The sequence below is a fragment of the Neofelis nebulosa genome, chromosome 6 (assembly GCF_028018385.1).
Source record: "Neofelis nebulosa isolate mNeoNeb1 chromosome 6, mNeoNeb1.pri, whole genome shotgun sequence".
NCBI lineage: Eukaryota > Metazoa > Chordata > Mammalia > Carnivora > Felidae > Neofelis > Neofelis nebulosa.
This window is the reverse complement of record NC_080787.1, coordinates 146,438,569-146,465,888: the sequence shown is the minus strand read 5'-3', so window position 1 is coordinate 146,465,888 and position 27,320 is coordinate 146,438,569. Positions and strand designations below refer to the sequence as shown.

The window sequence follows — 27,320 nt, the reverse complement described above, 5'->3', positions numbered from 1 at the left end:
CAAGAAAAAGATAAGGAGATTAATCCATCTCAGTAATAAAGACAGAAAATAATTTGGACAAACCACGTCATTTTGAATGCAAACCATTAATGCCTTCTAGAATACCTCCCACACAATCTAATACACAAATACATAAGAAGAAAGGCAAATAAGGGTGAGCTCGTTAAAATGCAAGTGGGAATCTCAACAAATCTTGCCTGGAAAGTAAAACAAAGCAGGATGCTGAAATTGAAAAACAAACCAACATTGGAGGGACTGAGACGCACAGAGCAGCGCGCTATTCCCAAGGTCTGGATAAGAACATGCTGGTGGTCTGGTTTGGTCTGGGACCTGTGCACCTGCATCGTGCACTTACAGTTTAAAAAAAAAAAAGGACAAAGAAAATGCCAGTAGTAATAAACTCAGAAATTATGTCCAAATTTACAGTACCAAAATAATGCATTTATTAACAAATGCAAAAACAATACCCCTTTGGTAAATAATACAGTGCCTTTTTCAGTCAAACGCACAACCCATGCTTTTCTACAACACGAAAAAAAATTTATCTACATCAACAAGATCTTAGAACCCTACCCCTCCCGTTTAAAAGAACTTGTAAACAGAAAATATCGGTACAAGTTACAAGAAAATTGCACAAAGCCAAAGAAATGAAAACAAAATAAGCCACAACCCTTCAAGAGTTTTATCAGCCGGAACTAAGGAAATACACAAATGGTGAGATCAGAGCTGTGTGTTGTTACAAAATCCCAGGAACTCAAGCATTTTTGACACACTTTGTCTCACTTTGTTCACAATTAAACTTGGCCAAGGGATAGATGGCCCGCACAGGGACACGATGGGGTCTTTCCAAAAAACCTTTTCAACTTGAAGACAGTGTAACACGGTTGAACACACTCAAGAACTCAAGCCAGCCCGGGCATATACTCCTTTGTTCTTTTTTCAACCCACACTATGGCTTTTTGGGGGCAAATGGTGACTTACTTTAGGGCTGTTCACAAGGGTGTCCACTGAGCAGGGCACACTCATGGGGAGGATCCTGTCTCACTTAGAATTGGCGCTTTGGTGTAATTTTACAAGAACATGACTCCAAATGCATTTGTTTCTAGAGGTAAACCTGCTAAAGATTATTTTAAACGCACTGGTTTACATTCACCAGATAGCTCATTGATGCCGGAAAAGAAATGTTTCTCTGTAAAAAGAATTATTTCGAAACACACCTTCCAAGCTTGTAAAGTGGAATGAGGACACGGTCACATTTTGAACCGTCGGGCTGTTAGAGCTGGACACTTTAGAATTTCGTCCAGGTCATTCCTTTCATTTTATAGATGGACAAATGGAGGCCCAAGGTCACCCTCCAGCTCTGTGGCAGAGCAGGCTTGACCCCAGGGTCAAGATGACTGCCTGCTGTTTTGCACATCCTCATGGGACACTCAACTAGGGAGCAATGAACGTGGGGGAAAAGACCAACCTGTAAAATCCTGACTTCTGGGGCCATTAGAGCCTTCACATTTTCCTGCTTCCTTGGCACCAACTTTTCTTGGAATATACATTCAGTGGATACACTGTACCCAAATCTGTGCCTTTGGTTTGATAAGGTTAGAGGCAGAACAAATTTAAAATCCGTTTTTAGGTCTCTTAATACACTCCCTTCCTGGAAAAGGCATGGATTCTTCATACAGTTGCCTGGGCTAATGTTTTTAAATTTAGAGACTCAATGAGGTAACTTAATATCAATAAATTGCTATATTAATAAGCACGAAGTATGTAGGTAGAATTCCATTTAAAGTACTGACTTTAGTAGTATTTAATAAATTGAGACTGAATGAAAACAATTTTTACAATCAGTGAAACCATCACCATTAACCTGAAAGACTTAACTTTCCCCACGCTGCAGACGTCTGCATAAGCGTGGCTGGCAGGACAGGGTTCCTCCTCTGGGCCAGAGCACAGAGCCAGACCCCTGCTACATCTTCAGGGGCCGAATCCTGGGTATACTAAACCCGCAAGACAAGGCCTGTGTCTCCATGTGCAGAAGAGACCTTTTGGGGAGTGAGTCAAGAATTTAGAAAGTTCAATTATTTGCTACAAATATTCACTTCCTCTTCACAAATATCTTTGTATTTTTATTCCAAGGACTTCCCCTTATAATTGCTTTTGGTAAGAAAAGTTCTGAAATATATCTTTTCTTGGTCTTTGTATCTCAAAAAACCAATCAGAATCTGGAAAGTGGACACTTAGTGACAATAATGCCTTCCTCTGCTACTCTTCTAATTAGTCTCCTCTTTTCATTTCATAGCACCTTTTATTTTTAATTAAAAGCATTCAAAAGAAGGGACAATATTATTTTAGGATATGTCATCTTAAAGAAATCTACTCCTCTGTATATAATCAATACCACAGGATGGAAAAAAAAATTACTTCTAAAGAATAGGAATTTTTTCCCAATTAGAAAAAGTTACAAATTGTCCAGCAAAAAACCCTTCTATCATATCCTCTTTATTTCTTGCAGCAAAATGTACTGCTACCAAATAACTCATTACAAACATACTACTTTTCTAAATAAATAAAATGAGGATAACTCACCAGTACATAGCCACAAAATAATTCCTAAGAACACCATTAAAGCAAGATAAATAATTATCTCTTGGACAACAAAACGGGAACTGCATTTAAATTATTTTAGAAATAGGCCATAACCATTATTGCACAACTAATATAAACACTGAAACATCTTACCAAGCTATAGAAACACCTATAAAAGAATTATATAATTTTGAATACGTTGCTAAATTCTTTCTGCAAGAATTTACCCACCAAGAATCAGGCTCAATATTTTAAAATATAAGATGGAAAACTCTGATGTTGGCTGGGAGATGTCCTCATCTGTGCTCCTTCAAGGTCTGGAGAAAATGGTGAGTGATTTCGTCTTGCTCTGGGGAAGGAATGGGCCAGTTTCTTTTCTAGTTTTTAAACCAAAACAAGGAATGTAAAAATACATTATTTTCAAAAGACTTTTCTGTAGTGTCTTCCATTTGTCTGTTCCAAACAAAACCCAAATTGAGGGCCCTGTGCCAGTACATAGCTCTTGTGCTCCTGCCCTAAACAACATCACAGGTACGAGTGATTGACAACAACGAACTGGGCTTTGTTATCATCAGGGCTGAAGGCTGCCCAAAGTGTCCCCTAAGGAGGAGGAGGCAGGAAAAGATATTCCAGGGTGTGTGTGTGTGTGTGTGTGTGTGTGTGTGTGTGAGATCAACCAACTCTCTTAAGTACTATAATTTTAATAATGTGTTCCCAGTGGTTTATCTCCTCAGTAAACAGTCTATTCAGTTAATAAAGAACTTTTTTTCCCCCTCCTAGTTACTTTTTTCAAAGAGATGACCAAACCTCCATCTTTCAATACCCTGTCGATTGCTTAAGATTTTGTTACATTTCTAAACCATTAGAAAATATTTCTAGTCAAGTGAACTTTAATGTGGCCGAGAAGAGGAAAGGAGTGCTTTCAAATGAGTATCATCAGCATTTTTCAGATGAGAAAGTGTGGAACACTTATCTACTGGGAAAGAGAAGGCCGTCTGCCACATTTTCCAGATTAAACAATAAAATGGGGGAGGGGATGAAGGTTGTTTTTCAGTAAGTGGGTATCTAGTGACTTACCAGTGCACTAGGTGACAAAGTTGCTTCCCCACCATGTGCCAGATCTTTCCATTTTGTCCTTTACCTTCTCCCGAAGGCAAGCACACTGTATGATTGTTACAGAACCCACGGAATTCTGACACGTTATACAACTAGCAGAGTCTTCAACGTAAACATCGTGCAGAGAGGAGCACAGCCCTTGTACTGCTTCAAGTCCCACCGTGTAAACCACCCAGGTGTCCATGCGCAGAAGCTCCTTCCTCACCTGCCGTCCCTTCCTCCTACATCATCATGAGCGAATTGTATTTAGAGCTGGTAAGAGCACCGCTGGACAAAGGCTACTGCTATTAGTCAAACACAGTGCATTTGCCATAACACCCTTCATTAATCAAGTCACTTCTGGGGGAGTAACATTGTATGTGTGAACTGAATGGCCCCGTAAGAGAACGTGTACCTTCAGGATTTGGGGTTGTTCTTTTTATTAAAAGTCTTTTGTTTTCACACTAGTGGTTACAATAAGGAGAAGTAATAAAGCTAGGTGTTGTGGAGAACAAAAATAATGCACACTCCCTAGTCTAAAAGAACAGCAGGCGGGAAGGCAGTCTACCTTCCTTCCGAAGGGCCCCTTGTCCTGGCAGGTGACAGAAGCAGACACAGCAGGACATTACCACGGCAACTATGTTTCCGAAAAGAACACCAGGTGCCTCGCACGCTTTGCTTCCAGATACCACTCTTCTGTATTCTCTTCTTGTTTAAAAAGAAAGAAGAAAGAAAAACAACAAAGGATTATAAAAGCCCAAACAAACAACAACAATTAGAGGTCAGTCCCCTCTCCTGGGCCTGACAGATTCTTCCAGTTTTGCTCTTGTCTTCTGGTCCCCAGGCACCCGGGGCCCCGTGGGACTCCTCGAGCATCGCCGATCAGACCTCTCTGAAAAGGCTCCTCTGCCTCTCTTTCCCACCCGTAGCAGCCTCTTCATTTCAGGCGCTGAGTCACGTTGGCCAGGGCAACCGCAAAGGCCTGCACAGCTGAGAAGGGGTACTGGAAGTCCAGAATGTACGCATTGCCATCAATCCTTCCAAACTGCATCACCTGGGGGGTGGGAGGGAGGTGGGCAGAGAAGCAAAGACATTAAAGGAAAACAAGGTGGGAAACAGCACAACCGCCTGTGTGGCTCCTGAGGGAAGACGACAGCGCAGTCCAGGAGATAGTCCCCCCAGAGACGGACTCTGATCAAACTTCCTGAGCTAACTATGGGTTTGTCGGAAACAAAGGGGGAACCTGGTAAACACACAATGGGAAGATAATGAAGCAAAAATTCAGAGCCTGGAAAGCTCACTGGTCAAATGAAGTGGCTTCCTCACCAAGGAAACAGGGGAAAGAAAAAGCATGAAGAAGAATCTACAGGCTAACAGAAGGTTGAGAGAAACATCAATTGTAATTATCAAATGTCACGGGTCAGAGAGGGGCAAACATAGTCCACCGCCTTCCCGCAATGCTCTGTCTCTCGAGCTCGCTTTCCTTTGTCATTTCAGTACTTACTGTGATCACACACTGTGACTATGTAGCTTTTTATATACATATACAGATATTTACATAAATATTATATTTATAAGGATTATATTATATATCACACATAAATTATGTATAAATATTATATAAATATAAATACTTATATAAATATTTAAGTACATTTGTTTACAGTCTTTCTTCCATTTTTGTAAACTCCATGTGAGGACGGGGATTTTCTCTATTTTCCTCATTGCTCTGGTTTCAGCACTTAGAGCAACGTTGGCAAACTCTCTGTAAAGGGCTGATGATAAATACTTCAGGCCTTGTAGGTCACAGGGTCTTTGTCGTGGGACAAAAGCAGCCTTAGACAATACTTAAGTGGGTGGGCATGGCTGTGTTCCAATGGAACTTTATTTATAAAAAGAGGCAGCAGGTCCAGTTGGTCTGTGGGCCACAGTTTGCTGACTCCCAGCTCAGAGGATTGCCAGGCACACAGCAGGTGGCTCAATAAATATTCGAGTGAATTAATGAAAATGAGATTTAAGTATGAGAGGTGAAGGGAACTCCCAGGATGGTGAGGAAGTGCAGTTCCAGAACAACAGCTATGCAGCAGGGTTAGAGCCACCATTTCAGGCTGGAGCAGAGGAATTGAAAAACCACCCGATGTGTTTAACTGTAGTGAGAAGAGATTTACATTCTGCCACCGAATCAGGGAATGATGTACTATAAATACACAGAAATAAACAAACACTGGGTAATTATTTGGTCTAGGAAAAAATCCCTATGTAATAAAAAAGGAAATATAGTTAAGCCATAATACATGGCTCAGCTATAAACCACATATATTGGCATAATGAGATAACCAATGACTGCTGATTGAACTAAGGGGGAAGTTCACGTGTCTGTACATATGGCAGTGGGGGTGAAGAAAATAAACCCTCATATTCCTCCGGAAGAGGTCAATACACGCTGTGAAAAACTGAAAAATCAATAAATAGAAATGGGAACACCTTCTTTGCAAACACAGTGTCAAATACCAGAAAAAAGCCAAAGTTGGAAGAAAGAAAGTATCTCTGGCAGAGCAGGTTTGGGGAGCGGGCAGGGGGCTGGGCAGGGGCCTATTAGTTTTTCTTATGGGTCACGGAGGCTTGGCCACGCTTCAGAGGGATCAGTTGTTTTCCATTATTTCCCATTTGGCTCCTGGAAGGCCAAAGCACTGCTATCCTTTAGCAGGTTTTTAAAAACCCACAGAGACCAGTCAAGACCAAAAAGCAGGGATCTGGGCCATGCTTTCTTACCTGCCGCCCCTCTAGCTCGATTTGGAAGTTCTTTGCTGACTCCTGGGTCACGCGCCCCCCAAAGTCCAGCTGGTACACTTGGGTGGCTTCGTTCCACAGTGGCTGCTTGTTGGCCATGACGTACACAAAGCCCTGGCTGCCCAGCCGGCCATCCTCCTTCTCGCTGGCTTTCCGGCACTTGAACTCCTCCAGCTCGCTGGCCGTCCGCAGGCTCCTCTTGCTCTTCCAGCCCTTCTTGCTGCCCTGGCTCTGGTTCATCAGCTCATCACCACTGATGAACAGCTCAGGCTCGCTCTCTGAGCTGTCCTGGAATTCATTCGTCTTATTCAACTTCTTCGACTTCAGTTGGTCTTTCTGACTCTTCACTTTCTTCTTCTCTCTCCCCAGGCGAGGGCTGGAGATCAGGGAATTAAAGTCACTCAAAGTCCTTGCCTCCTTCTTCACTTTGCCCTCTGTGATGGCCTGAACATTTCCTTCCTCTGCTCGGCTGTCCAGGCGCTTCCGGTTTTTCTTCCCGAATTTCTCCGACCGCTGGGGGACCGGGCTTTCTGTCAGGGAAAGGACTTCTTGGAAGTTGTCTGTGGTCTCTACCATCACCTCTGTACCCAAGTGGCTTTGGAGGTCGGTGGGCGGTGGGGACACGAGGGGCTTCTCCACCACCAAGTGTGCCTTGGGGGGCAGAGTGCCCTGGGGGTTTTGCACGGGCGGGCAAGGGCTGTAGGAATTCCAGGGGTGCAAGGCGATAGGTGGCAGCTGTAAACTCGAGCAGGTGCTGCTTCCCGGATACATGGGGGGCAAGGTGCAGTAGGAGAGGCTGGGCGGGTAGGCTGGCTGGAGAGCCACTGTGGACTCCTGGGGTGCAAACTGTGTCGGGGACAGGGCATCTTTCGGGGAGCAGGGGGTCTGCACTCCCGGCAAAGGGGGCGTGTTATAGCTCCCTGGATACGGCATTCCCATCCCATAGCCTGTTTGGAAAGTGGCAGTAGGGCTGGCGGGAGACTTCGGGGAGACGAAGGGCACTCGGGACACGTCCAGATGCTGGCTCTGACCTACTATCAGAGGAGGCAGTTTCAGGGGGTTGGGCACTGCAGTCTGTGCTGTCCTTTCCTGAGGAACCCAAATGTCTTCCCCCAGCACAGGGTCCCACTGGTAAGGGGGTGGCCGTTTGACGGCCACAGCAGCTTCAGTCAGCGTGGGGTGCCTCAGGGGCTTCTCGACCGGACAGTGCTGGGCCAGGGCCTCGTCCTCCGTGAAGGCCGAGTTCACGTAGTCGGCGCGGTCGCGGGCGCCGTCTGGCGGGCTCAGGAGGCTGTAGGACGACTGGGAGGTCAGGGGTGAGGTGCTGGCGGCGTGGGCCAGGCCCGAGCCGGGTTGCACACCTCCAGCACCCCCGGCGCCAGGCTCGGGCCGCCCCGCCACGGCCCCGCCGCTGCACTGACTGCAGGTGTACAGGGCCGGCGGGGGCCGCGCCGGGAACTGCGCTGCACCCTTGGGCTTGGGCGGGTGCTGCGGGGGGACCCGCGGGGGCTCGGCCAGCTGCGCCGCCTTGAGCGCCACCTCGCGGTTGTTCCTGCGCAGCGTGGCGTGGATGAGACTGTCGGGCCTCTGCGCCGCGCTCCGACCCGGGACTAGCGGGCCGGCGATTTCGGGGTACGGGGGTGGATCTCCCGTCGGGATGGAGTAGCGTGGGACGGTCAGGCGGTTCAGGGTGGCACTGGTGCAAGGCTGGGGGACCTTTTTCTCAGTGGCGGTGAGCCGCAGGGTGGCTGAGCTGCCCGGGCCGGGGAGGGTGTAGGTGTTCTGGGAGCAGAGCATCCGCGTCCGAGGCCGGCACACCTCCTCCACGTTGCCGCTGCTGTCAAAGGTGGTGATCCTCTCATAGCCCAGGGGCGTCTGGTAATGTGCCGCCGTGGGGTACAGCGAGAAGTCGCCCTTCTTCAGGCACGTGTCCACCGGAGGCTGCGGGGGCGGCAGCGGGGGCGGGGGCGCTGCTGTGGTGGGGGCGGCGGGGATGGTTCCCGGGTAGGGGGGTGGGGGGTTCATCTTCGCCACCTGGACCTCCTGCGGGGCACTGAACACCACTGCGTCCCCCTCGGCGGCCAGCTGCGGCACTGGCCGCAGGGCCTTGGCGGACTTCTGCAGGTGGTCATGGTCTCGGTCTCCGTGGTCCAACACCGAGAGCTGGATCGCCCCTGGAGCTGGCGGTGGCAGGGACAGCTGAGCGGGGTTGGGGATGATGCGGCCCATCTCCACACCTCCGAAGATCACCTGTCCGGGGTTGGAATAGCGGTTGGAGACTGGGTACTGGGTGGCACTATCACTTCCATGCTCAGACGTCCCCACTGCCGTGGTCTGATTGGTCAGGACGTCCAGCTGCACATTCTGATTGGCCAGCAGGGACTGCACCAATCCTATGCTCTGTGTGGGGGACATAGCTTGCGCCGAGCTGTGGATGGGAGCGATGGGGATGTTCACGGTACATGGAGGGTTGTTCTCAGGCACACCCGATGCTCCCGTCACTGGGAGGAAAAAAGAAACATGCACTGCTTACAAAACTGCCATGAAACTGGGTCAGAATAAGTAATACATCTGAACTCATCCAGTCCTTTTGCATACAAAATGCAACTGCTTCAGGCGGAGATGTGTTTGCTTGGGGAAAGCCAGATCTTTCACACAAGTTATACAAAGTTTCTCCAAGGTTTCTGGAAGGGCACAGGCAAGCGGGTAAGTTCTGCAGGGTAGCCTTTGTTGTCCACTGGTTAAGGGCACTGTCAAAGCTTTTCAATGAATATGCTTCTGAGCCTTCTGAATTTGGTACCATGTGCCTAAATGGTACCATGGCAAATACTTAATTTTTTTTTAAATTGATTGATTAATTTTTTTTAAAGTAGGCTCCATGACCAATGTGGAGCCCAGTGCAGGGCTCAAACTCACGACCCTGAGATCAAGACCTGAGCTGAGGTCAAGAGTTGGATGCTCAACCAACTGAGCCTCCCTGGAAGCCCTACTTTATTTTTAAACACTTAACTGTTTAAAGATACTTTCTACTCATATTCATAAAACGGACCACTCTCTTATGCAAGGAGGGAGTGACGGTAGGATACTCCACTGAGCACTCATAAGGCCTAGGCTCTGGAGTACGTTTAGCCACAGTTAGGGACTGGTTAGTACGGGAAGGGTCATACAGCAAATGTGTATCTGAAATTTGCACATAAATTAAGTTTCTGTAAATAGAACCATGTAAGATATAGTAAAGATACCACTGAAAAGAATCCTCTAGCAAATCTGTGTTATTAGGGAAGGATAATTTCCTAATTTATCTGCTTTCTAGCATTTCCGACAGTATGTAAGGTATAGACACACTCTGTAAAACCCTGTAAATCTATCCTATATATGTACACACAGGGAATTTAATGAAGCATGAATTTGAGCAGTGATAGACCACACGCAGGTGCTCAGAGCCACTGTTTTATACTGCCCTGTTTAAAATGCCATTGACCCCTGGCAAGTTTGCTCATCTGGGCCTTTAAGTGCTATGTAGCAACTAGTATATGAGCAGGAAATAAGATTTAACTAGGTAATTGTAAAGGCTGACTGGCCTTTTAGCAGAACTATGGAATGAAGGCAGCTAGTTTCATCAAAAGTTAAGCCCACCTTTTGAGCCTGTCCCAGACTTCCCTACTTCCCCCATCCCTTCCCTGGGGCCCTCTAGTGAGATGTAACTATCTCCTGGCTGCATGAATCTGGGTCCTGTCTCAAGTTTTCTATTATTCCTGTTCAGATCTCTTCTCCAGATGGCCTCTCATCTGCATGGAGAACTGAAGGCAGGTGTCTTCCAGGCTAAAGAGAAGAGTCTGTCACCAGCATTAAAGGCAAGCACAGAGACAAAACGCTCCCTCCTCTGACTGCGCAGCACAGGCACTAACAGCAGCAGCAAGGGCTGAGCATTTAGGGAGAGCTGTATTAGTCACACTCTGGGAGCACGGGGAGGGTGTTACGGGGAAAGTGTAAAAGATACTTCTAAATACAAGATTCTGAGATTGCGGAAAGGGCTGTAAAGCTCAAGTGTGTGAGGCTTCACCAAACTGCAGGTTTATGTGGTTGCAAAACCTTGCCCATTATGACTTTGATAGTCTAGAATATCTGCTCTGCTTATGAGGAGAGGTATATCATCAGAGGACCAAAGACAGCTACTGTCAGAAAGTACCGTACAAATAACTTTACATGTAAAAACCCATGAAGGAGGTAAACGACTCCCTCAAGTTCTTCTTGAGGAATGCTGAAGCTGGAATGCAGGTCCTTCCCTGTCCCATGGCGAGGACCATAGCCCCTTCTGTTCCAGAACCACCAAACACAGGAGAAGTCAGTGGTCCATGTAGGATTCCTCTGGCTCAGAAACCAGAGACTTTCAAAAACTTGCTTGGTTCTAAGGAGAGGAGTCTTCATATTTATAAAATTATGGGTAGACGTTTCTGAGAATAGTTACATAGAAATAATTGACGACTTAGAAATTGTTCTACTCTATTAATCAAAATAGAATCCCTCCCCCCCCCCCCCCCCCACACACACTAGAAAATACTTAATTTAAGATGCTATCGACATCTGAAAATTTGTAAACTGGGACTTTAAAAGCTTGTACCAGATTTTACCTTTAACTCAGACCAGGCTTCTGTACACTGAGATGTGAGTTGCACACTGGGAGAGAGATGTCTGAACGTAAAGGTTTTCTGTCCCAGAGATGGGGCGGGTTTGAGAAACCAGGTTCTGTGGGCACCACAGCCTATGAGACCTGGTTTCAGTTCTGATTTTACTGAGTTCTGATCAGTCCTATAAACTTCTCTACCTGGGCATAAGACTAAGGATTATCGTGAAGATAATAAAACAAGAAGGCAGAATGCTCTGTGGATATGAGGCCTTGCTCGTAGCTCCCCTCCTCCCCAAACCAGCAACAGTATGCCCTTCTCCTGTGATATGCCACCACACCCAACAATGGAGGAAGTCACCCTTTGCCAAAGCAAGGCACAGACTGGCATGCTGTAATCGTCCACAACTTACCACTCTGTCCCTGTCACGACCCACTAAGAACACACCTGGTAAATCATCTTCATCTTCACTGAAAACATTTGGGTTGAAGACAGGTAAATTAACATAGTCCATGGAAATCTTCCGAACCTCTGGGAGATAGATGGTCATCTGCCGTGGCTGGAGATGCAGGAGGCTGGTTTTATAGATTACTGGTGGGGAGGAGGAGAGCGCTGTTAACAGAGACATGCAGGAGGATGGCCAAGGTGCCGACAGAGCCACAGGAAGAGAAATGGCGCTGTGCTGTCCCTGCCATCAGAAGACAGATCTGCGTGGGCCCGGGAGAGTCTGATGGCAGCCCTTCACTTCCCTTCTGCACACCACTGGCCACCCCAGCCGTGGTCTGGATTCTGTAACAACAGATTCTCAGCCTACCCCAGTCACTTTGCCAAGTGGTTTTCTACAGAAGCGCACATTTCAAATGTCAAACACGTGTCTAAGACTTAAATGCTTTTCTGGAATGAGCTGGGGTATGATAAATACGTATTTTAAAAGCCTCATTTGTGATCAGAAGGATAACTTAGTAAAATTGTTGGGATATCCAGAATGTCACGCTCAGGGGGATCTCAGGCAACTAGAAGATGGGATGACGTGGATCAGGGAAGAATGAAACACTGCTCTTACTCAGGACTGGATTCTTGTTTCCCTGACTTTCAACTGCCATTTCATGATCAGGATAGTGATTTAGGGAACTTCCACACCATTTCTTTATTTTTATTTTTTTCTTAAGTTTGTTTATTTATTTATAGAAGAGAGAGAAGGAGAGTGCAACTGGAGAGGCAGACAGCGAGGGAGAGAGAGAGTCCCAAGCAGGCTCCACCCTGGCAGCGCAGAACCTGGCTTGAGGCGCAATCTCAGGAACAGTGAGATCATGACCGAGCCAAGATCAAGAGCCAGATGCTTAACTGACTGAGCCACCCAGGTGCCCCTTCACACTGTTTCTTTAAATGCTAAGATTTTATTGGATCAATAAGGACATTTAAGAGAATGCCTAGATGGCAATTAAAATATTTAGATGAGACAAAATAAGTTAAAACCAATAAATCTGAATTTAGGGCTTGCAGTAGGCTGAAGTCAGGATGACACCAGCCCATCAGCTTTCTTTTATGTTTTGTACTCTTCCCTGTGAGGTAAGTAGAGGTTCTGTAATTATTACTGTTATCCCTAGTTTCTGCTAAGGTAAGCACAGTTCTGTCTCCACTGCTGTCCCCGCCAGTGCCCAGAGGCGCCTGGCTGGCACTCCCACGGCACCGCAGGCCTTCTGGTGATGAAATACCTGTGTGAGGCTGGTGCTTGGGCTGGTGAGGGCTAAGAAGACTTTTCCAACCGAGTGCTCATCACAGGTCTTATTCATGTGTTCATCTCTCTTGCTCACAAAAGAGAATATGAATTTTGGCTTTAAAATTCTGGACAGTTCTCTCTGGCTTAAGAATTAATGCATGCATTAAAGTGCTATTCTTTGTTGTTCAGATTGATAAAAAGAAATAAAATTTAAAATCTGAGGAGGGATTAAAAATTGTGTCAGTTGCCTCCAGGGGGAGAAAACTAGGTGGCCAGAGGTGAAGAGAAAGATTTTTACTGTATACTGCTTCAAATCTTTTGAATTTGAATTTATTCCATATTTTTAAAATTGAGAAAGCAAAAAACTAAAAATAAAAAAATTTCATGAGCCAGATAATTCTAATTGAAGGAAACAAATTATCCAGCACAATTATCTAATATAAAATATCCAACAGTACTCACTTTAAAATCCATTAGGGTGACAAAGATTGTTTAATAGGGTACCACAGGTAACATACCTTCTAAAAGCTAAGAGATAATTTCTTCTCTAGTAGAATCAAATAGAAAATTCTCTTAGCTTAACAAATGAATATAATAGCTAACGTGCTTTTTCTTAAACGGTCAATGGTTAGGATAATGATTTCATTGCAGTCACACAGAAAGCTTTTATTTTGGGCACTCGAATCCCTCACACTGGAGCATCCCGTACCTTGAAGGCACTTCTAGGCTCTCCCATGTTAAGGTTCTTGTTGACTTATGTGTGGATCTACTCAACATCTAGAAGGAAAAGATTCATTAAAATTCCATTCCTTTTTTCAATGTTTACTGAAATAGGCAGATGGCTCAGGCCTCAGCGTACTGACGTGGGGTGATCGCAACGCTTGCACAGTGGTTACTAGAATCACCAAGCACATCAGTGGGGCACGGCTGAATTACTAAAGAACAGAATTTCATGGTCATCAGAGACTCTGCAGGTGGTTGAAAATATTAAGAGATTTCTCTGCAGTATATACTGGGACAGTCTATGGTTATTTCCTACGTCAGTTTTATGTGTTATTTTTATTCCTCTTTTTCTTTGAGCTGAGAAACCTCAAAATGAAAAATCCAAATACAGCACTGTTTAATAAGTCTCCTAAGACGCATACATGGCATAGGTCTTTTTAACATCTGCTTTGCAAGAATTACTTAACTGAAAGGATCTACTGATGTCTGAAACAACTTAAATAGTCAGATTCAGAATTTTTCACAAACCATTTTTAGTAGGGGACACAGAGCACATTCAAGATGGGTCCACCAGCCACACGCAAACCTCACCTTCCAGAGACGTGTGCGTGTTAAGTGATCAGGCAATCCAGCAAGGCTGGGGGACGGCACAAGCCCTCAGACCACCCAGCGATGCGCCTATCGCGATGAAGCTGCTCTGAAAAGGACCTTCTGTCATTTCACTCCTTCTGAAGTAAGGAGTGAAGTAAACACGAAGTAAACACGACAGGTTAGTCCTATTCCTTCAAGCAGGAGTACCGAAAAGAATGCAAATTCTGGGTTCTAGCCCAGCTTTTACTCCTATGGTTCTATTTTCCTCCAGGGCTCAAACTTCTCACAGAGTATTTATCTGGGACTTCTACATGAAATCTGTGAAGTTTTACCACAAAGAACTGTACTGACAGTCAGCCAGCTTCTTACAGTCTTTAATGCTTTCTTCCCAACTTTCTTCGGACTCAAGAACCTAAAGACACTGGTACCAAAACCTGCCCACCGTGAGAGGCCACGAATCAAAATAACCAGAGCTTTGTTAGAGATTTCTGCTATTTCGGTCTCTTCATAAGTCAGGGCTTATATAAAAATACTGAAAGCACTGCTGGCAAAAAACCAATTTGAGTAATAATTCTAATTTTGTGAAATTATGATGGTTCGAGTCAAAGTGTAGAGGTAAATAAAGTACATACTAATCTTTTGGTGCCATAAGAGCTCATCTGAATGGTCTTTTCAAAAGTCTCAGTTCCACCTGGGAGAGCAGGCAGAGAAGAGGGCACGGTTTTTTACCTGCACCGAGGTTGGTTGGCAGGAAAGCAGCCAAGCCCACAATCTTAAACTTCGTTCCCCAGATATTAGACGTGACCTGAGCAAGATAGTTGTGCTGTGGGAGGGAGGGGGGGGGGGGGGGAGAAAAAGGAAAAAAAATTACAATCTATTTTTATATCTTCTATTGATCACTTAGGAAGTAAGAATATTAACATTTTTGCTTAAAAAAGACACAGGTGGGTAATGTTGGAAATATTCACTCTCTGTATCATTCCACCATTTTTAAGACCGGAAGCTAACTGTAACATGCCAGGCACCTGTTTCTGAATCGTGGCTCATGGTGGCTCACTGAGCTGGGATTCTCGGGCTGGAAGTGAGGAACAGATGTGTCCCAGTGTGTCTGCACATGTGTAGGTTAAAAAGGCCACAAAGGCGATCTGGGCACATTTTTCTTCACCTCTCCTTTCCCACAGTCACTGGACTAGAGGGGTTACACCTAGCTCTGGATCCATTTTTACCCTTGACGTTTCTCCTGGAAACGCTAGTTGCACTGATACCAGTATGTCCCCACACTACCCAATTACCTATTTTCTCATTCAATTCAATTAAGAAAAAAATTTTTTTTAATTACCAATATGCTTAAGCCATGAGTGTGCGTGTGTGTGCAAGAGCAACAACAAAGATGAATTAAAACCAGCTCCTCAAAGAGCTTATTACCTACTGGAGGATATAAGGCATAAAGGAAGTCACTGAGAAATGTTGTAAACAAGATGCTTGGGGACCACTGTGGCTGAGCCAGGGAAAGAAGCCTTCACCACGGAGGCTGAGTTCTATCTGGAAGCATGCTGGCAGAAACAAGGGGAGGAGATGGAGGGGGTAAGCTGGGTCACCCCAGTGACCCAGGTACAGCAAAGGCACAAGCACAGAGAGAGGCCGGTCAACAGCGAGGCTGTGGCACTTGGAGGACGTCGCAGGGACCAGGATGGAGAGACGGGCAGCACAGACTGTGGGGCCACCACCAGGGATGGGCTGTTGTGGACACTGAGAGTCACCAAAGGGTCGGAAGTGGCTTGAGAGGGCAGAGGGAGGGTACGTCTCAACCAGAGCTGCCTGTGGAAAGACCCATGTGGCCATGGGGGTGTGTCTGAGGTGGAAAGGAGGTCCTGGGGATGTGGAGGTGTCGGGGCCTGCCTGAGGGCAGGGTGGCGAGGAGGGAGAACAGGGCTCTGGTTCTCTACGCCCCTTGTCTGGAACGACAGTGGTCGGCACGGAGACTGGGGTGGCGAGTGCAGGTGTGATGCACCGAGGGTTCAGCCACCGTCGGGCACACGCTGAGGAGGGAGAGAAGGGCGGGGGAGCGATGCGTGGCACCGACCCGGACCCCAGATGCTACCTGAGTGATGTCTTCAAAGGGAAACTCTCTTCGCGTCAGGCTGGGTGAGCCAATGGAGGGCTTGCGCATCGGCAACCGGGGAGACCTGGACATCTCCTGAGCAGCCCGGGACAGCTTGGGAGACTTCCGAGCCTCAATGTTGATCCTGTGGAGACAAGGCCAGGAGGGTCAGGCCCCACAGGCGGGGGAGGCGCATGCTGCCTTGGCCCTCCACTTCATGCTCTGGTGGCCACCATGGTGCTGTGTTCCCGGGGGCAAGGCCCCTTCGTTTTCCAAGTCTCTGCCGCCTGCTTTTGCCTTGTGAGTACGAGGGAAGAAGAAGAGAACTATGTACCAAGTGATAGATACTTAAAAATACAGCGAGATTAGACAAAATCAAGTGATTCATTTGTAAGGAACCTCAGAGAATTAACAGTGTTTCACTTTCTACTAACAGTAAGTTTAGAAATATCCACATGCCTCGTGCATGTGGGAAAATAGCAGGTGGGAAGAGACATATTTCACCCTAAGGCCAAATGATTTTGCGATTCCTAACACAATGTCAGGATTTCAATGGACTTTTCTAGCCTTTCACCAGCTGTGATATTTAAATCAAATCTGTGGGTCTACAGCTTTTCTGTTGTTTTCTGTTCCTACATTATATCTCTGGTCCTTAGTTCCTCTATTTATAACATGGGGACACGTGTTAATGCCAGCCTACCCCACAGAGAATGCTAGAAAAATGAGTATGTTAAGCTTGATGGCAATCAATAAAAAGAAAGCACTGAGCCTCAGAGGTACTACCTGAGACTGTGATACAACACCAGGGGCCCCGAAGCACAGGCAGACAGAGGCCCGAGCTGGTTACAGTTCTGTGTGAGGACTGTCTGGCCTTTGCAAATAGGGGGATTCGACACAGGGAAAGACAGAGGGAAGCAGGAGCAGCCTCAGGGAATGCCATATTCGGGCACTGTGAAAGGACATTTACAGGTGAAGGATTTGGTTGCTTATGTGTTAAATGTCCTCCCTTAATTAAGGGAAAAGCCGAAACACGGTAGAAGTGTAGAGAAGTTCACAGTTTTATTTGCAATTTTAACAAGCTCAGAATAAAGATGAAAAAATAAATTGCTTGAGCAACTGGATATCTATACAAGAAAAAGTCACCCCATACACAAAAATTAATCCGAGACTGAAGTATGAAAGCTAAAACTACAAAGTTTCTGGAAAAGAACAAAGGGATGTCTTCACGACCTAAGGGTACACAAAGATTTCCCAAACAGGATGCAAGAAGCACTAATCATAAAAGAAAAAATTCGTATGACGTTAGCCATGTGGCACTCCATATCTCTGCCCAAAAACCCATAGCTAAAATGCATAAAGAATCTTACAACCTGGTAACAGAAAAACAACTCGATAAAAAATGGGCCACAGGCTTAACAGACACTTTATAAAAGAAGATATCCAAATGGCCGATTAACATATGAAAAGCTGGGTGGCATCACCAATCACTAGAGATGTTAAGATAGCCCTACACACCCACCAGAATGGATAAAATTATTTTCTGACAAGGACAGTGCAATCGTGGGGGAAAACAGAGGTCTCACATACACTGCTGGCAGAACTCAGAGTACTACAGGCACCTTGGAATACTGTTTGGCAGTTTCTGGGGAAGTTAAACATGTGCCATGGCCCCACGACTCCCCTGCCCGAGACAGAGGAGCGCATATGTCCGCAAAAAGTCTCATTACCAGAGGTCAGTGAGTAAATGGAATAAACAAACTATAGTATATTCATTACAATTGAAACCACAGAGCAAAAAAGAAAAACAAACTATGGATACACTTGATGTCAATGGATCTCAGTCATTATGTTGAGCAAGAGTTAAAAAAAAAAAAGAAAGAAAAAGTATGTAATGTTTGACGCCATTTATATGAAATCCCAGAACAAGTAAAACTAGTCTGTGGTGACAAAAATTAGAAAAGTGCTGACTCTGGGGAGTGGGTATCGAATGGGAAGGGGCACGAGGCACTTTTCGGGATGACTGAAATGTTACCTTCAACTGGGCGGTAGATACACTGGTTTATCAACTGCACAGTAAATTACGTGCTTGAGATCTGGGCAGGTATGTTATCTGTACATAAATTCTATCTTAATTTTGTACAGTATCACAGAATTTTAGAGCTAAAGAGATCTCAGTGAAGCTCTGCCCCACCCTTTACCTTCTGTAAATAAGGATACTGCAATCCAGCTCACAGATTCATTCAAGGTTATATAGCCTTCAGTAGTGGAGTCAGAGCAGGGGGGCTCTTATCTAAGACCCCACAGGCCCTTGTATCTACTCTTAGCTTTTTGCCACTCTACAGGACAAACCGTTAGGATCTAAAATTTTTTAAATTTACAATTTATTTCCAATCACAGCATTATAGGTATTTCACTTGGCATTCTCTTCAACATATTACAGTACATTCCCTGTAAAACCTTTTCCTTACTTTTCTCAAACTAGAAGAACAAACAAGTAAGCCAGGGAGCTACGGCCACCCCATGCCATCCACCATCAGTGCTAACCCTTAGAAGGTCTGAAAGTTTAGAAAAACTCCTACTGGATGGATTTCTTCTACCCAGAGGAAAGAAGAAAGGAAAGCTGTAATTATTGAGGGCGAATCTTCCAGATGAAAGGCAGGGATGCCCTCTTGCTGGGCTCTCCTGGTGTAGGTTTCAATGGGATTCAGCTGCAGACACAACACAGACACACCTCCAGAGGCACAAAAGAGGAAGAACACCCCTAAAGAGCGAGATTACCTTGGGAGTTTGGGTGATTTGCTAGCTCGGGAGATTTTGGGGGATTTCTTGGCAGCCCAGTCGTCACTCAGTTCGATGTCACTGGAGTCTGAGCAGTTACAGCTGTCGAGCATGGCGGAGATCAAGCTGTTGCCGTAGATTTCATCTGGGGAGACACAACCAGAAGACTCTGGGAAGTGGTATCAGACCCTAACAAGGATCACTATCACTGGAAACTATGGGACAGACCGACTCTACAAGCCAGCATTTAAGTCGAGAGTTTGAAATAGAAAGGACCAGAGCATGGTTTCCTTTCTACGTTTTTATGCTATTACATTTTCTAAGCAAAAGGAGGCAATTACTTCTATTGTTATCAAAGTGGACATGGAATTTTCATGCCTCTGTAATATATAAAACAGTTCTGCAGTGTTTACCAGGCCAAAAGCTGGAACGTCCCATCACACCAGGTATCTGTCTGTGTTCGTACGAGTTTGCAGGCAGCCTGGGGACCTGGGCCGAGCAAGGGGCTTGCTGACCCAAGAACCTGCTGGGCCCTGACCTGGGCCCTGTGATGGCCTCTTCTGGTTCCACGCCTGCTCTGGACTAGAGACCTGACAGAGTCAGCTCCACTGCAGGGGTTCCCAGTTTAGTTGGCCCGCTTTGAGTAGCAGCTGGAAGGAATGCCTGTGCATGAGGCCTGTCAGTGGAGGGCCTGGGCTCTGCTGAGGGTGCCTGGACACAAGCTGCTAGAGATAATTTTCACAACCGGCCACCAGGCAGAAATTAAGAGGTCCTAAGGCAGAAGCCAGTGTGCACAGAGGTTGGGCCATCACAAAACTGCAGAGTAGATGGAGGTCATATCGGACACCTTCCTCGAAATCTTTTCTCCTTTGCTGCCTTCCTCTAACCCCTCACATCCCTTCACTCCCCAAATGCTGCTCTACCCTCACTGCAGGTAGCCCATCTTCAAAATCACTTTGTTTTGCTGACAAAAAGCCTCATTCCCTCAAGGCTCCAAGAACCTTGCCAGGTAATAAAAAAGCTGAGTTGTCCAACTGCAATGAAATGATTGATAGAATCTGAGTGATTTTATCATTCAAAAAAGCTGTTTACGTTTGAAAGGATAAGTGTGTTAATATAAACTAATCTCTAGTGTTTCTGAACATATGGAGGGGACATCTGTGAACAGGGGCCTCTCGGAGGCCACCGGAAGCAGAGTATGCTGTCTGGCATGCATGCTACCTGGAAGCAGGCTGACTGAGGCCCAGTCTGTGTGCCCACATCACCCTCTTCTTAAACTACCTCCTCATCAGAAGGCGTGACTCGTGAACACAGCAAGCTAGACTGGTGTGCATCTGAGTTCGATCAAATAAAGAGGCTTCACTCACAGGCCTTGAGCAGCGCTTTCCATTACTTAAGTTAGGAGTCACTTAGCCAGAGGAAGCTTGGCCCTGACTCACATGGGCATGTAAACCCCCAGAAGGTTTCTGTGTGCTCATGAGCACAGGGCCAGTTCACTGACTGAGGAAACTCAGTAACGTGTTGTCCACTCAGCTCCTGACCTGCTTGCTAATCCTAGATTTCACAGTTGGCTATATGTCATAACATTTGCTTTTTTCCTTTACTCATGTCTTAATCCATTTGGGCTGCTATAACAAAATGCCAGACTGGGTGGCTTATAAACAGAAATTTATGTCTCAGTTCTGGAGGCTGGAGGTCCGAGGTCAGGGTGCCAGCGTGATCAGGTTCTGGTAAGGACTCTCTGCTTGGCCTGTAGTCGGCCACCCTCTCACTGTGTCCACACATGGCCTTTCCTTAGTGTGTGTGTGTGTGTGTGGAGAGAGAACTCTCTCCCTTTCCTTACAAGGCCATCAATCCTATTGAGATTCCACCCTCACAGCCTCACTGAACCTTAATCACCCTCTAAAAGCTGTATCTCCAAATATAGTAACAATGGGAGTAAGGGTTCAACATACGAATTTCAGGGGGACACAATTCCACCTGTAGTAAGCTCTAACTAAAGATTCCTTTAAAAAATTTGTGGATTTATGCTAAAAAAAAAAATGCTCTCATGCATGCTCTCAATTATAAAAATACACACTGGTAGTTTTGAGGAGTGTGTTTGTTAGGTTGCCTGGAGAGCATTTACAACAGCACGCACGAGCTTTGGAGTACAACTCCCACCTGGGCACTGGACTTGGGGGCCTTGCCCCAGACATCCTGAACGAAGCTAAGGGGCAGGTCTGGCAGCCTGCTTTTAGAGAAGTGCCCCAGGTGACCTGCAGGGAGGTGGCCCATGGACCACATTCTGAGAAACAATGATGTGCAGGCTTGAAAGAGTTAATCAGCTCGTGAGAAATTCTAGGCTTCCCAAAGTCGGGAATCTTTTCCTCCTCTGTACCAGTCTGCGTATACCATTTGGTTGGTAATTAGTCATATTCTGCCTTGTGACACATTTTCTATTCCTGTCTTGAGGTATTAAAATCTTGATGTTTTGGGGCACCTGGGTGGCTCAGTGGGTTAAACTGCCCACTCTTGAATTCTGGCTCAGGTCACGATCTCACAGTTCGTGAGTTCGAGCCCTGCATCGGGCTCTGTGCTCACGGGGCAGACAGAGCCTGCTTGGGATTCTCTCCTCTCCTCTCTCTCTGCTCCTCCCGTTTTTTCTCTCTCTCTTTCTCTGTCTCTCAAAAATAAAAATGTTAAAAAAATTAAAAATAAATAAAATCTTGATGTTTTTCCTGAACTTTCCAAGCGTTAAGTTGTCTTGTCACCTAAAGGGGTTTATAAACTTCCCGAAAGCAGAGATGCCCCGGCGTTACCCACAACCACAGGAGATTCAAAGACGACAGACAGAGAGGGTAGTGAATACATACTGTTGATGTGCTATGCTTTATAACTTTTAGATTTGTTTAATTACGAAAATAAAGCACCTTATTCCCCAGAGGACTGCTAGCACTTGAGCCAATCTGTGCACAGCACGAGCTGAGGGATGGGAACAGTCAGCAGAAGCAGGTGTTGGGCCAGTGGTCTGGCCCCCGGCCTCGGTGCCCCATGGTACCCCCGCCTGCTTCTTCTGCCTGATTTTTAGTGGGAATTTATGCACGTGGGGGCAGAAGCAAGCACTTCATGTCAGCTCCCTTCAACGTTCCATCTCAGTACAGGTTTTATAAACTTGTACACACGGCAGGGAGCCTCAGGGACAATGACCCTGTGGTGTGCGCCTTCCACAGCCCGCCCACTTTGGGCACTGCTCCTCTCCCTTCCCCTGAAGCCACAGCTTCTGCGATGCCCACTGCCCTCCTGCCCTCCTCACTTCGCCTTCCTTCCTTCTGAATCTTCTCCCTCCTCTCCGCCTGCCTCCCTACCAGCCTCCAGTTCTTCCACTCACCTTCCCTGCTCTTGGTGCTCATTCACTGCATGAACCAAAAGACAAAAAAATGGACCAACACCTACTGTTTCAAAGTACGGTCCTACTGCTCTCAACTTTACACGGTAACACAGACGGCAGAGTGCGGCCACAGACGCTGCACGAATCATGGAGGGCACACAGAGGGGGGGCAGCTGTGTGAACTATCGGAGTGGGCAAGCACGTCAGGCTGAAGACGCTCACTGCGCCGTGACACCAGCGCATCCCAGGGCTTCAGGGACACGAGGGGCAGAGGCCAGTCTGATGGGTGGGAGAGGGAGCGGGGCTGGGGAAGTGGAGAGGATGAGTGTGCACCCATCAACCAAATCCCTTTCGACTTGTCCTCTCAAGGTCAGGCACTGAGTTCCCTCCGTCCAGGCCCTCGGGACTCCTCGGGGGAGGTGGGGGAGACAAGACGCCGGCAGCCCAACTGACAAGTGACTGGCAGGGAAGGCAGTGTTTCTCCCGCTGCTGCAGGTGACGAGCAGGATTTCACAGGGGGCAGTGGAACATCTGAGCCGGCGTTACTGCCGGCGGGGCGTGTGGGCCTCACAGTCACTAGCTTAGGACACTGGGCAAGTGTCCATAGTGCAAAGAGAAACAGCAAAGTTCCTTGGCTCTGGAGGCTCACAGTGTAGGACCCCAGAGGAAGCATGCAGTGAGCACCTCGAGTACACCAAGTGAATAATGAAGATCAATATAGGGGAGAGTTTTCAGAAAGGCAGAGTGATTCATCATGCCAAAATCTTTATGGATGAGCAAGGAATTTTCCTTGGTAACCAGCTAAAAAGCAGTTAATGGTGGATTAGTAAGGAGCAGAAGGAAGATTCTAGTAGGAGGCTGAGGAGTAGGCTGAAGGTTTGAAGATTTTAATTCCATCATTCGCTCTGGGAGACAGAGATGTACCTCACGATGATTTTCAGCTTGTCTCAGCAGTACATTAAGGCCCTCGATAATGCCTGATAATAACTAAAAGAGGAACCTATTATTCCCAAAAAGCCCGTGCCAGCCTCCCCCAGACAGCGAGTTACGTTCCCTCGATCCACGGCCCCGAGCAAGCGAAGTCTTACGGGTGCTGTTAAAAACCCACCGGAAAGTACATTTGAAGAATCATTAGCTTCAATACAATTTTGGAAATGGAGCAGCTTCAAGGATGTTCCACGCTAGCCAAAACACAGGCCCACATTTCTTAAGTAAGCATTAACTTTGCACGGCTGTCAGGAACACGAGTCCTCAACCACACCCGAAAACAGGGTGTGGAGGCCCACCTGATTTGCTATCTGTGCGGGGGTCCATGATGACAAACTCTGGCCGCAGCTTGCTGATGCGTCGCCCCTTGAGGATGGGCACAAGCCCGCCCAGGTACTCCAGGTAGAGGGTGTAGCACGGGCCGCCCACCTCCGGGTCGTCCTCTGTGCGCTTCATGGTGCAGTGCAGACGCTCGTTGCCAGCCGAGGGGTAGCTGACAAAGTCTCGCATGTTGTTGGGGTCTGGAATTGGGGGCTGGAGGCAGGACATGGAAAGAAAAGAGTACAGACAGCACTGATTACTCCAACAGAGCACTGGCTAATAGCTCAGGGAGTGTTAACCGTGTGATGGAGAGCGGCCATTCTCAACTGTGGGTGCACATAAGAATCTCCTGGGAGCTTTAAAAAATACCTAAGCTAGGATCCCACCTCAAGCAATGAAACTGGATTCTCTGGGGGGTGGGCCTGGGCATGTGCATTTTCTAAAAACTCCCCATGTGATTTTAATGTGCAGCTAGCGTTGAGAATCACTGGTTCACAACCAAGATCATTAAGCAACTTGAAAAAACATCCCAACAGATTCTAAAACTGGTATTTTAAGAAAAAAGTAACCTCGAACAAGTCAATCTGATACTTAGAAGCAGAGCTAGGATACAAAAAAGAGAACACGGAAAAGAATGTAAGGTGCCAAGGCCTGAGGTTAGGAGGAAAGCCACACTTGACTAGCAAGTGGCAGATACAGGCGACACACCACCAATACACGGACTAATTCTCGAGTTGCAATCAATATAAAGGACAAGTGACAGCGAGTGCTGGATGGAGGTCGCCCCTCCTCAGCGCAGTAATTCAATCCTCAGGACAGGGTTCACTCTGACCATTCCCATAACTAGTGACGGAGCAAGCTACTCAAACTTCTAGGAACGCGTTTCTTGCTTTTCTGAAGCACCTGCCAGGAAGTGAGGACTGAACCAAGCAGACAGATGATCAGGATGGCACGGCAGTCAAGCTCCCAATACCGCCTCTGCCACAAGAAAGCTCACGCCCCTCACACAAGGCAAGTCTCTGGTGGACGCTTCTCGTGCCAGGGACACACTGCGCTTGCAAGAATCCGTCACCTGGATACTCTCGCCGAGGAGCAGACATGGCTTTTGCGCTCCTGCTCTGGGAATCTCACCTGCCCTCCGGGAGCAGGCAGGCAGGCAGGCAGCATGGGGGAGGAAGAGAAGGGAGGGTGGACGGGCTTTACCTTGATGGTGGGGATGAAGGCAGTAGAGAGGTAGGAGCAAAGGCGCGGGGGCAGGGTCAGCTTGCTGACGTCCTTGTCTTCTCGCAGGGCGCTGGCGATGGCCTGCTGGCACAGCAGCTGCAGGCTGGACACACGGTGCTCCACGCGCACCACGTACAGGGCTGGTCCTGAAGCCATCAGCAGCCGCGAGTCCCGATGTCCCCAGCAGATGGAGACAATGGGGCGCTGCAGGAAGTGAGGGAGGCTATACTTAGGCTTCTGCTCTTGTGGTAAGAAGACGATGCAAGCGTGTCTCAAGTAAAATAAAGTGACTGAATAGTTTTTGAGAATACTGGTTTTGAAAAGCACAATAGATAATGAAATACTACATTACACAAATTCAGTATTTTCATTGGAAAGTAGTCAGATCCCCAGGCCAGAACACAAGGCACTGACTGGAATAGTTCTGTGAAGTTCTTTCACACGTATTATCTCATTTAATTTGGTATCGTAAAACCTAACTTAGCTCTAATGTCTCTGCCAGAAGATGCAATTAGCCTGGGGAACAGTAAGACACCTTCCTTACTGAAACTCTCGTTATCTGGATCCCTAAGAAATTGGTGGTAGTTCCTGTGGCTTGAGGCAGTAGTGGCAAGGAGGTAGAGCAGATAGCATTTTTGTCCCCCTTTTGTCCCAACAAGGAGCATTTTAGCGTCAAATCAACACTGGGCCTGGGGTCATGTACCGTGTGGCCTGGGGACCATCATACAATCCCGGGAAGCCTCTGGTGTTGTCACGAGTAAAACGGGAGCTGTGAGGACAGAAAGAGAGGCAAGATGCCGAAGGTGCTTCTGGAACCGATCACAGGTTATAACCCACAGGCACTGAATCACTGTCACCCTCAGCAGCCCTGGAGCTAAGGAAAGCTAAAAGCTATGTGGAAAGAGGACCCAGTTTCTGCGGTGGCCACTCCAGGGCGTTGTGGACACCACTGCTTTGAACAGGCAGGATGAAATCCAAAGATGCAAGTCAGTGACTAGTTATACTGAAAAAAAAAAAAAAAATCCAAGGCTCGGGGGTGCCAGCCAGGATCAACCAAGGAAGAAGGGAAGCGGCAGAGGGCTATGATAGCAAAGCCACAGGAGAATCTGTTCATTCCTGTCCAGCTGGATGGGGCTCTAACTTAACGAGGTCTTGAGGGGTTTCAAAGATCAGAAGTGGGGATATCAGATCTATTATAGGAATGACAGGAACAGAATTTTCACACTTCAGTGACAAATATCAAGATAAAAGGAACAGATTAAGACACCTGCTTAAAATAGCCTCCAGGGTCAGCTAATCCGGGTTTCAACTTCAAAACAAAATGCAAGGCTGAAGATACTCCATCTTTTATTTCCATCTCTGTGAGCCCAGGCAGCCGTGGGTGGGAACCTAGAACTCAAGTGTGCGGGCCTCCAGAGTACTTCTAAAATACGCCTCCTTACAAGAGGATCCCACACCCGGGGCCGACTCCATACAGGGGCCTGTTAACTTAGAGTAAGCCATAATCAGTACTAAAGACAAAGCAGAGAAGGCATAAAAATTACACAAAAATTCCTTTGCTATCATTAATCCCTGTCCCCTCTGTCCTTCTGGTTTCTGCTTTTCATGGTAACAGTTGATTACATGTTTTGGGAGGATCTTACATAAAATTACCATTATGATAAGTATGTATCGTTTATCCCTTTGTACAAATGAACTTGAGCCACTTATACAGACTGTCAACGTGGATAAAAATTCTCTCTCTGGGCGCCTTGGGTGGCTCAGTCGGTTAAGCGTCTGACTTCAGCTCAGGTCATGATCTCACGGCGTGTGGGTTTGAGCCCCGCATCGGGCTCTGTGCTGATAGCTTAGAGCCTGGAGCCTGCTTCAGCTTCTGTGTCTCCCTCTCTCTCAAAATAAACATTAAAAAAATTATCTCTCTTACATCTCAATAAGTACATATAACATCGCATTTAATCCTTTCAATTCTACCATGTAGGTATCGTTATTCCTATTTAACAGGTGAGGAAACTGAAGCTCAGAGAGGCTACTTAGTTGCAGCTGATACACTGTGAGCTACAATTCTCACCCATTTCCTCTCAACTCCACAGCTTATGCTCACCTACCACAAGATGCTGCCTCCTCTCTGTTAGCGTACGGATATAACCACCTAAAGAATGTATAATGTCCCACTAACAAACTTAATAAAATAAGAAATAGAAATGAAGAGAATGTGCCTGTAACTTATTTTTTATAGCATATACTCCCTGTAAGATGTAAAGCAGCAAAATAAATACTGGTACCTTTCCATACTAAATTTTAAGGCTATATTAGAAAAATAAAGAAGCATTTACAGATAGAGCTGATCCTCTTGTCTGAAGGTTTTGAGATCTCCCTGATGTGGGGAACTGATTATTGTAATTCCTACTGAAT

The 27,320-nt window shown here is 46.6% G+C and overlaps 1 protein-coding gene across 3 annotated transcripts in view; it reads right to left on the bottom strand.

The window, feature by feature from the left end:
- Positions 1-419: 419 nt before the first annotated feature.
- TULP4 (TUB like protein 4) overlaps positions 420-27,320 on the bottom strand; it is a 243,174-nt gene continuing 216,273 nt past the window's right edge. For all 3 annotated transcript variants that reach the window (XM_058735765.1, XM_058735767.1, XM_058735768.1), the window contains 8 exons: positions 24,888-25,112; positions 23,663-23,897; positions 19,007-19,151; positions 16,229-16,373; positions 14,857-14,950; positions 11,541-11,684; positions 6,451-8,969; positions 420-4,732 (listed from right to left, as the gene is read on the bottom strand). In XM_058735765.1, the coding sequence (XP_058591748.1) occupies positions 4,616-4,732; positions 6,451-8,969; positions 11,541-11,684; positions 14,857-14,950; positions 16,229-16,373; positions 19,007-19,151; positions 23,663-23,897; positions 24,888-25,112 (3,624 nt within the window). In that variant the 3' untranslated portion in view covers positions 420-4,615. The remainder of the gene's footprint in view (positions 4,733-6,450; positions 8,970-11,540; positions 11,685-14,856; positions 14,951-16,228; positions 16,374-19,006; positions 19,152-23,662; positions 23,898-24,887; positions 25,113-27,320) is intronic.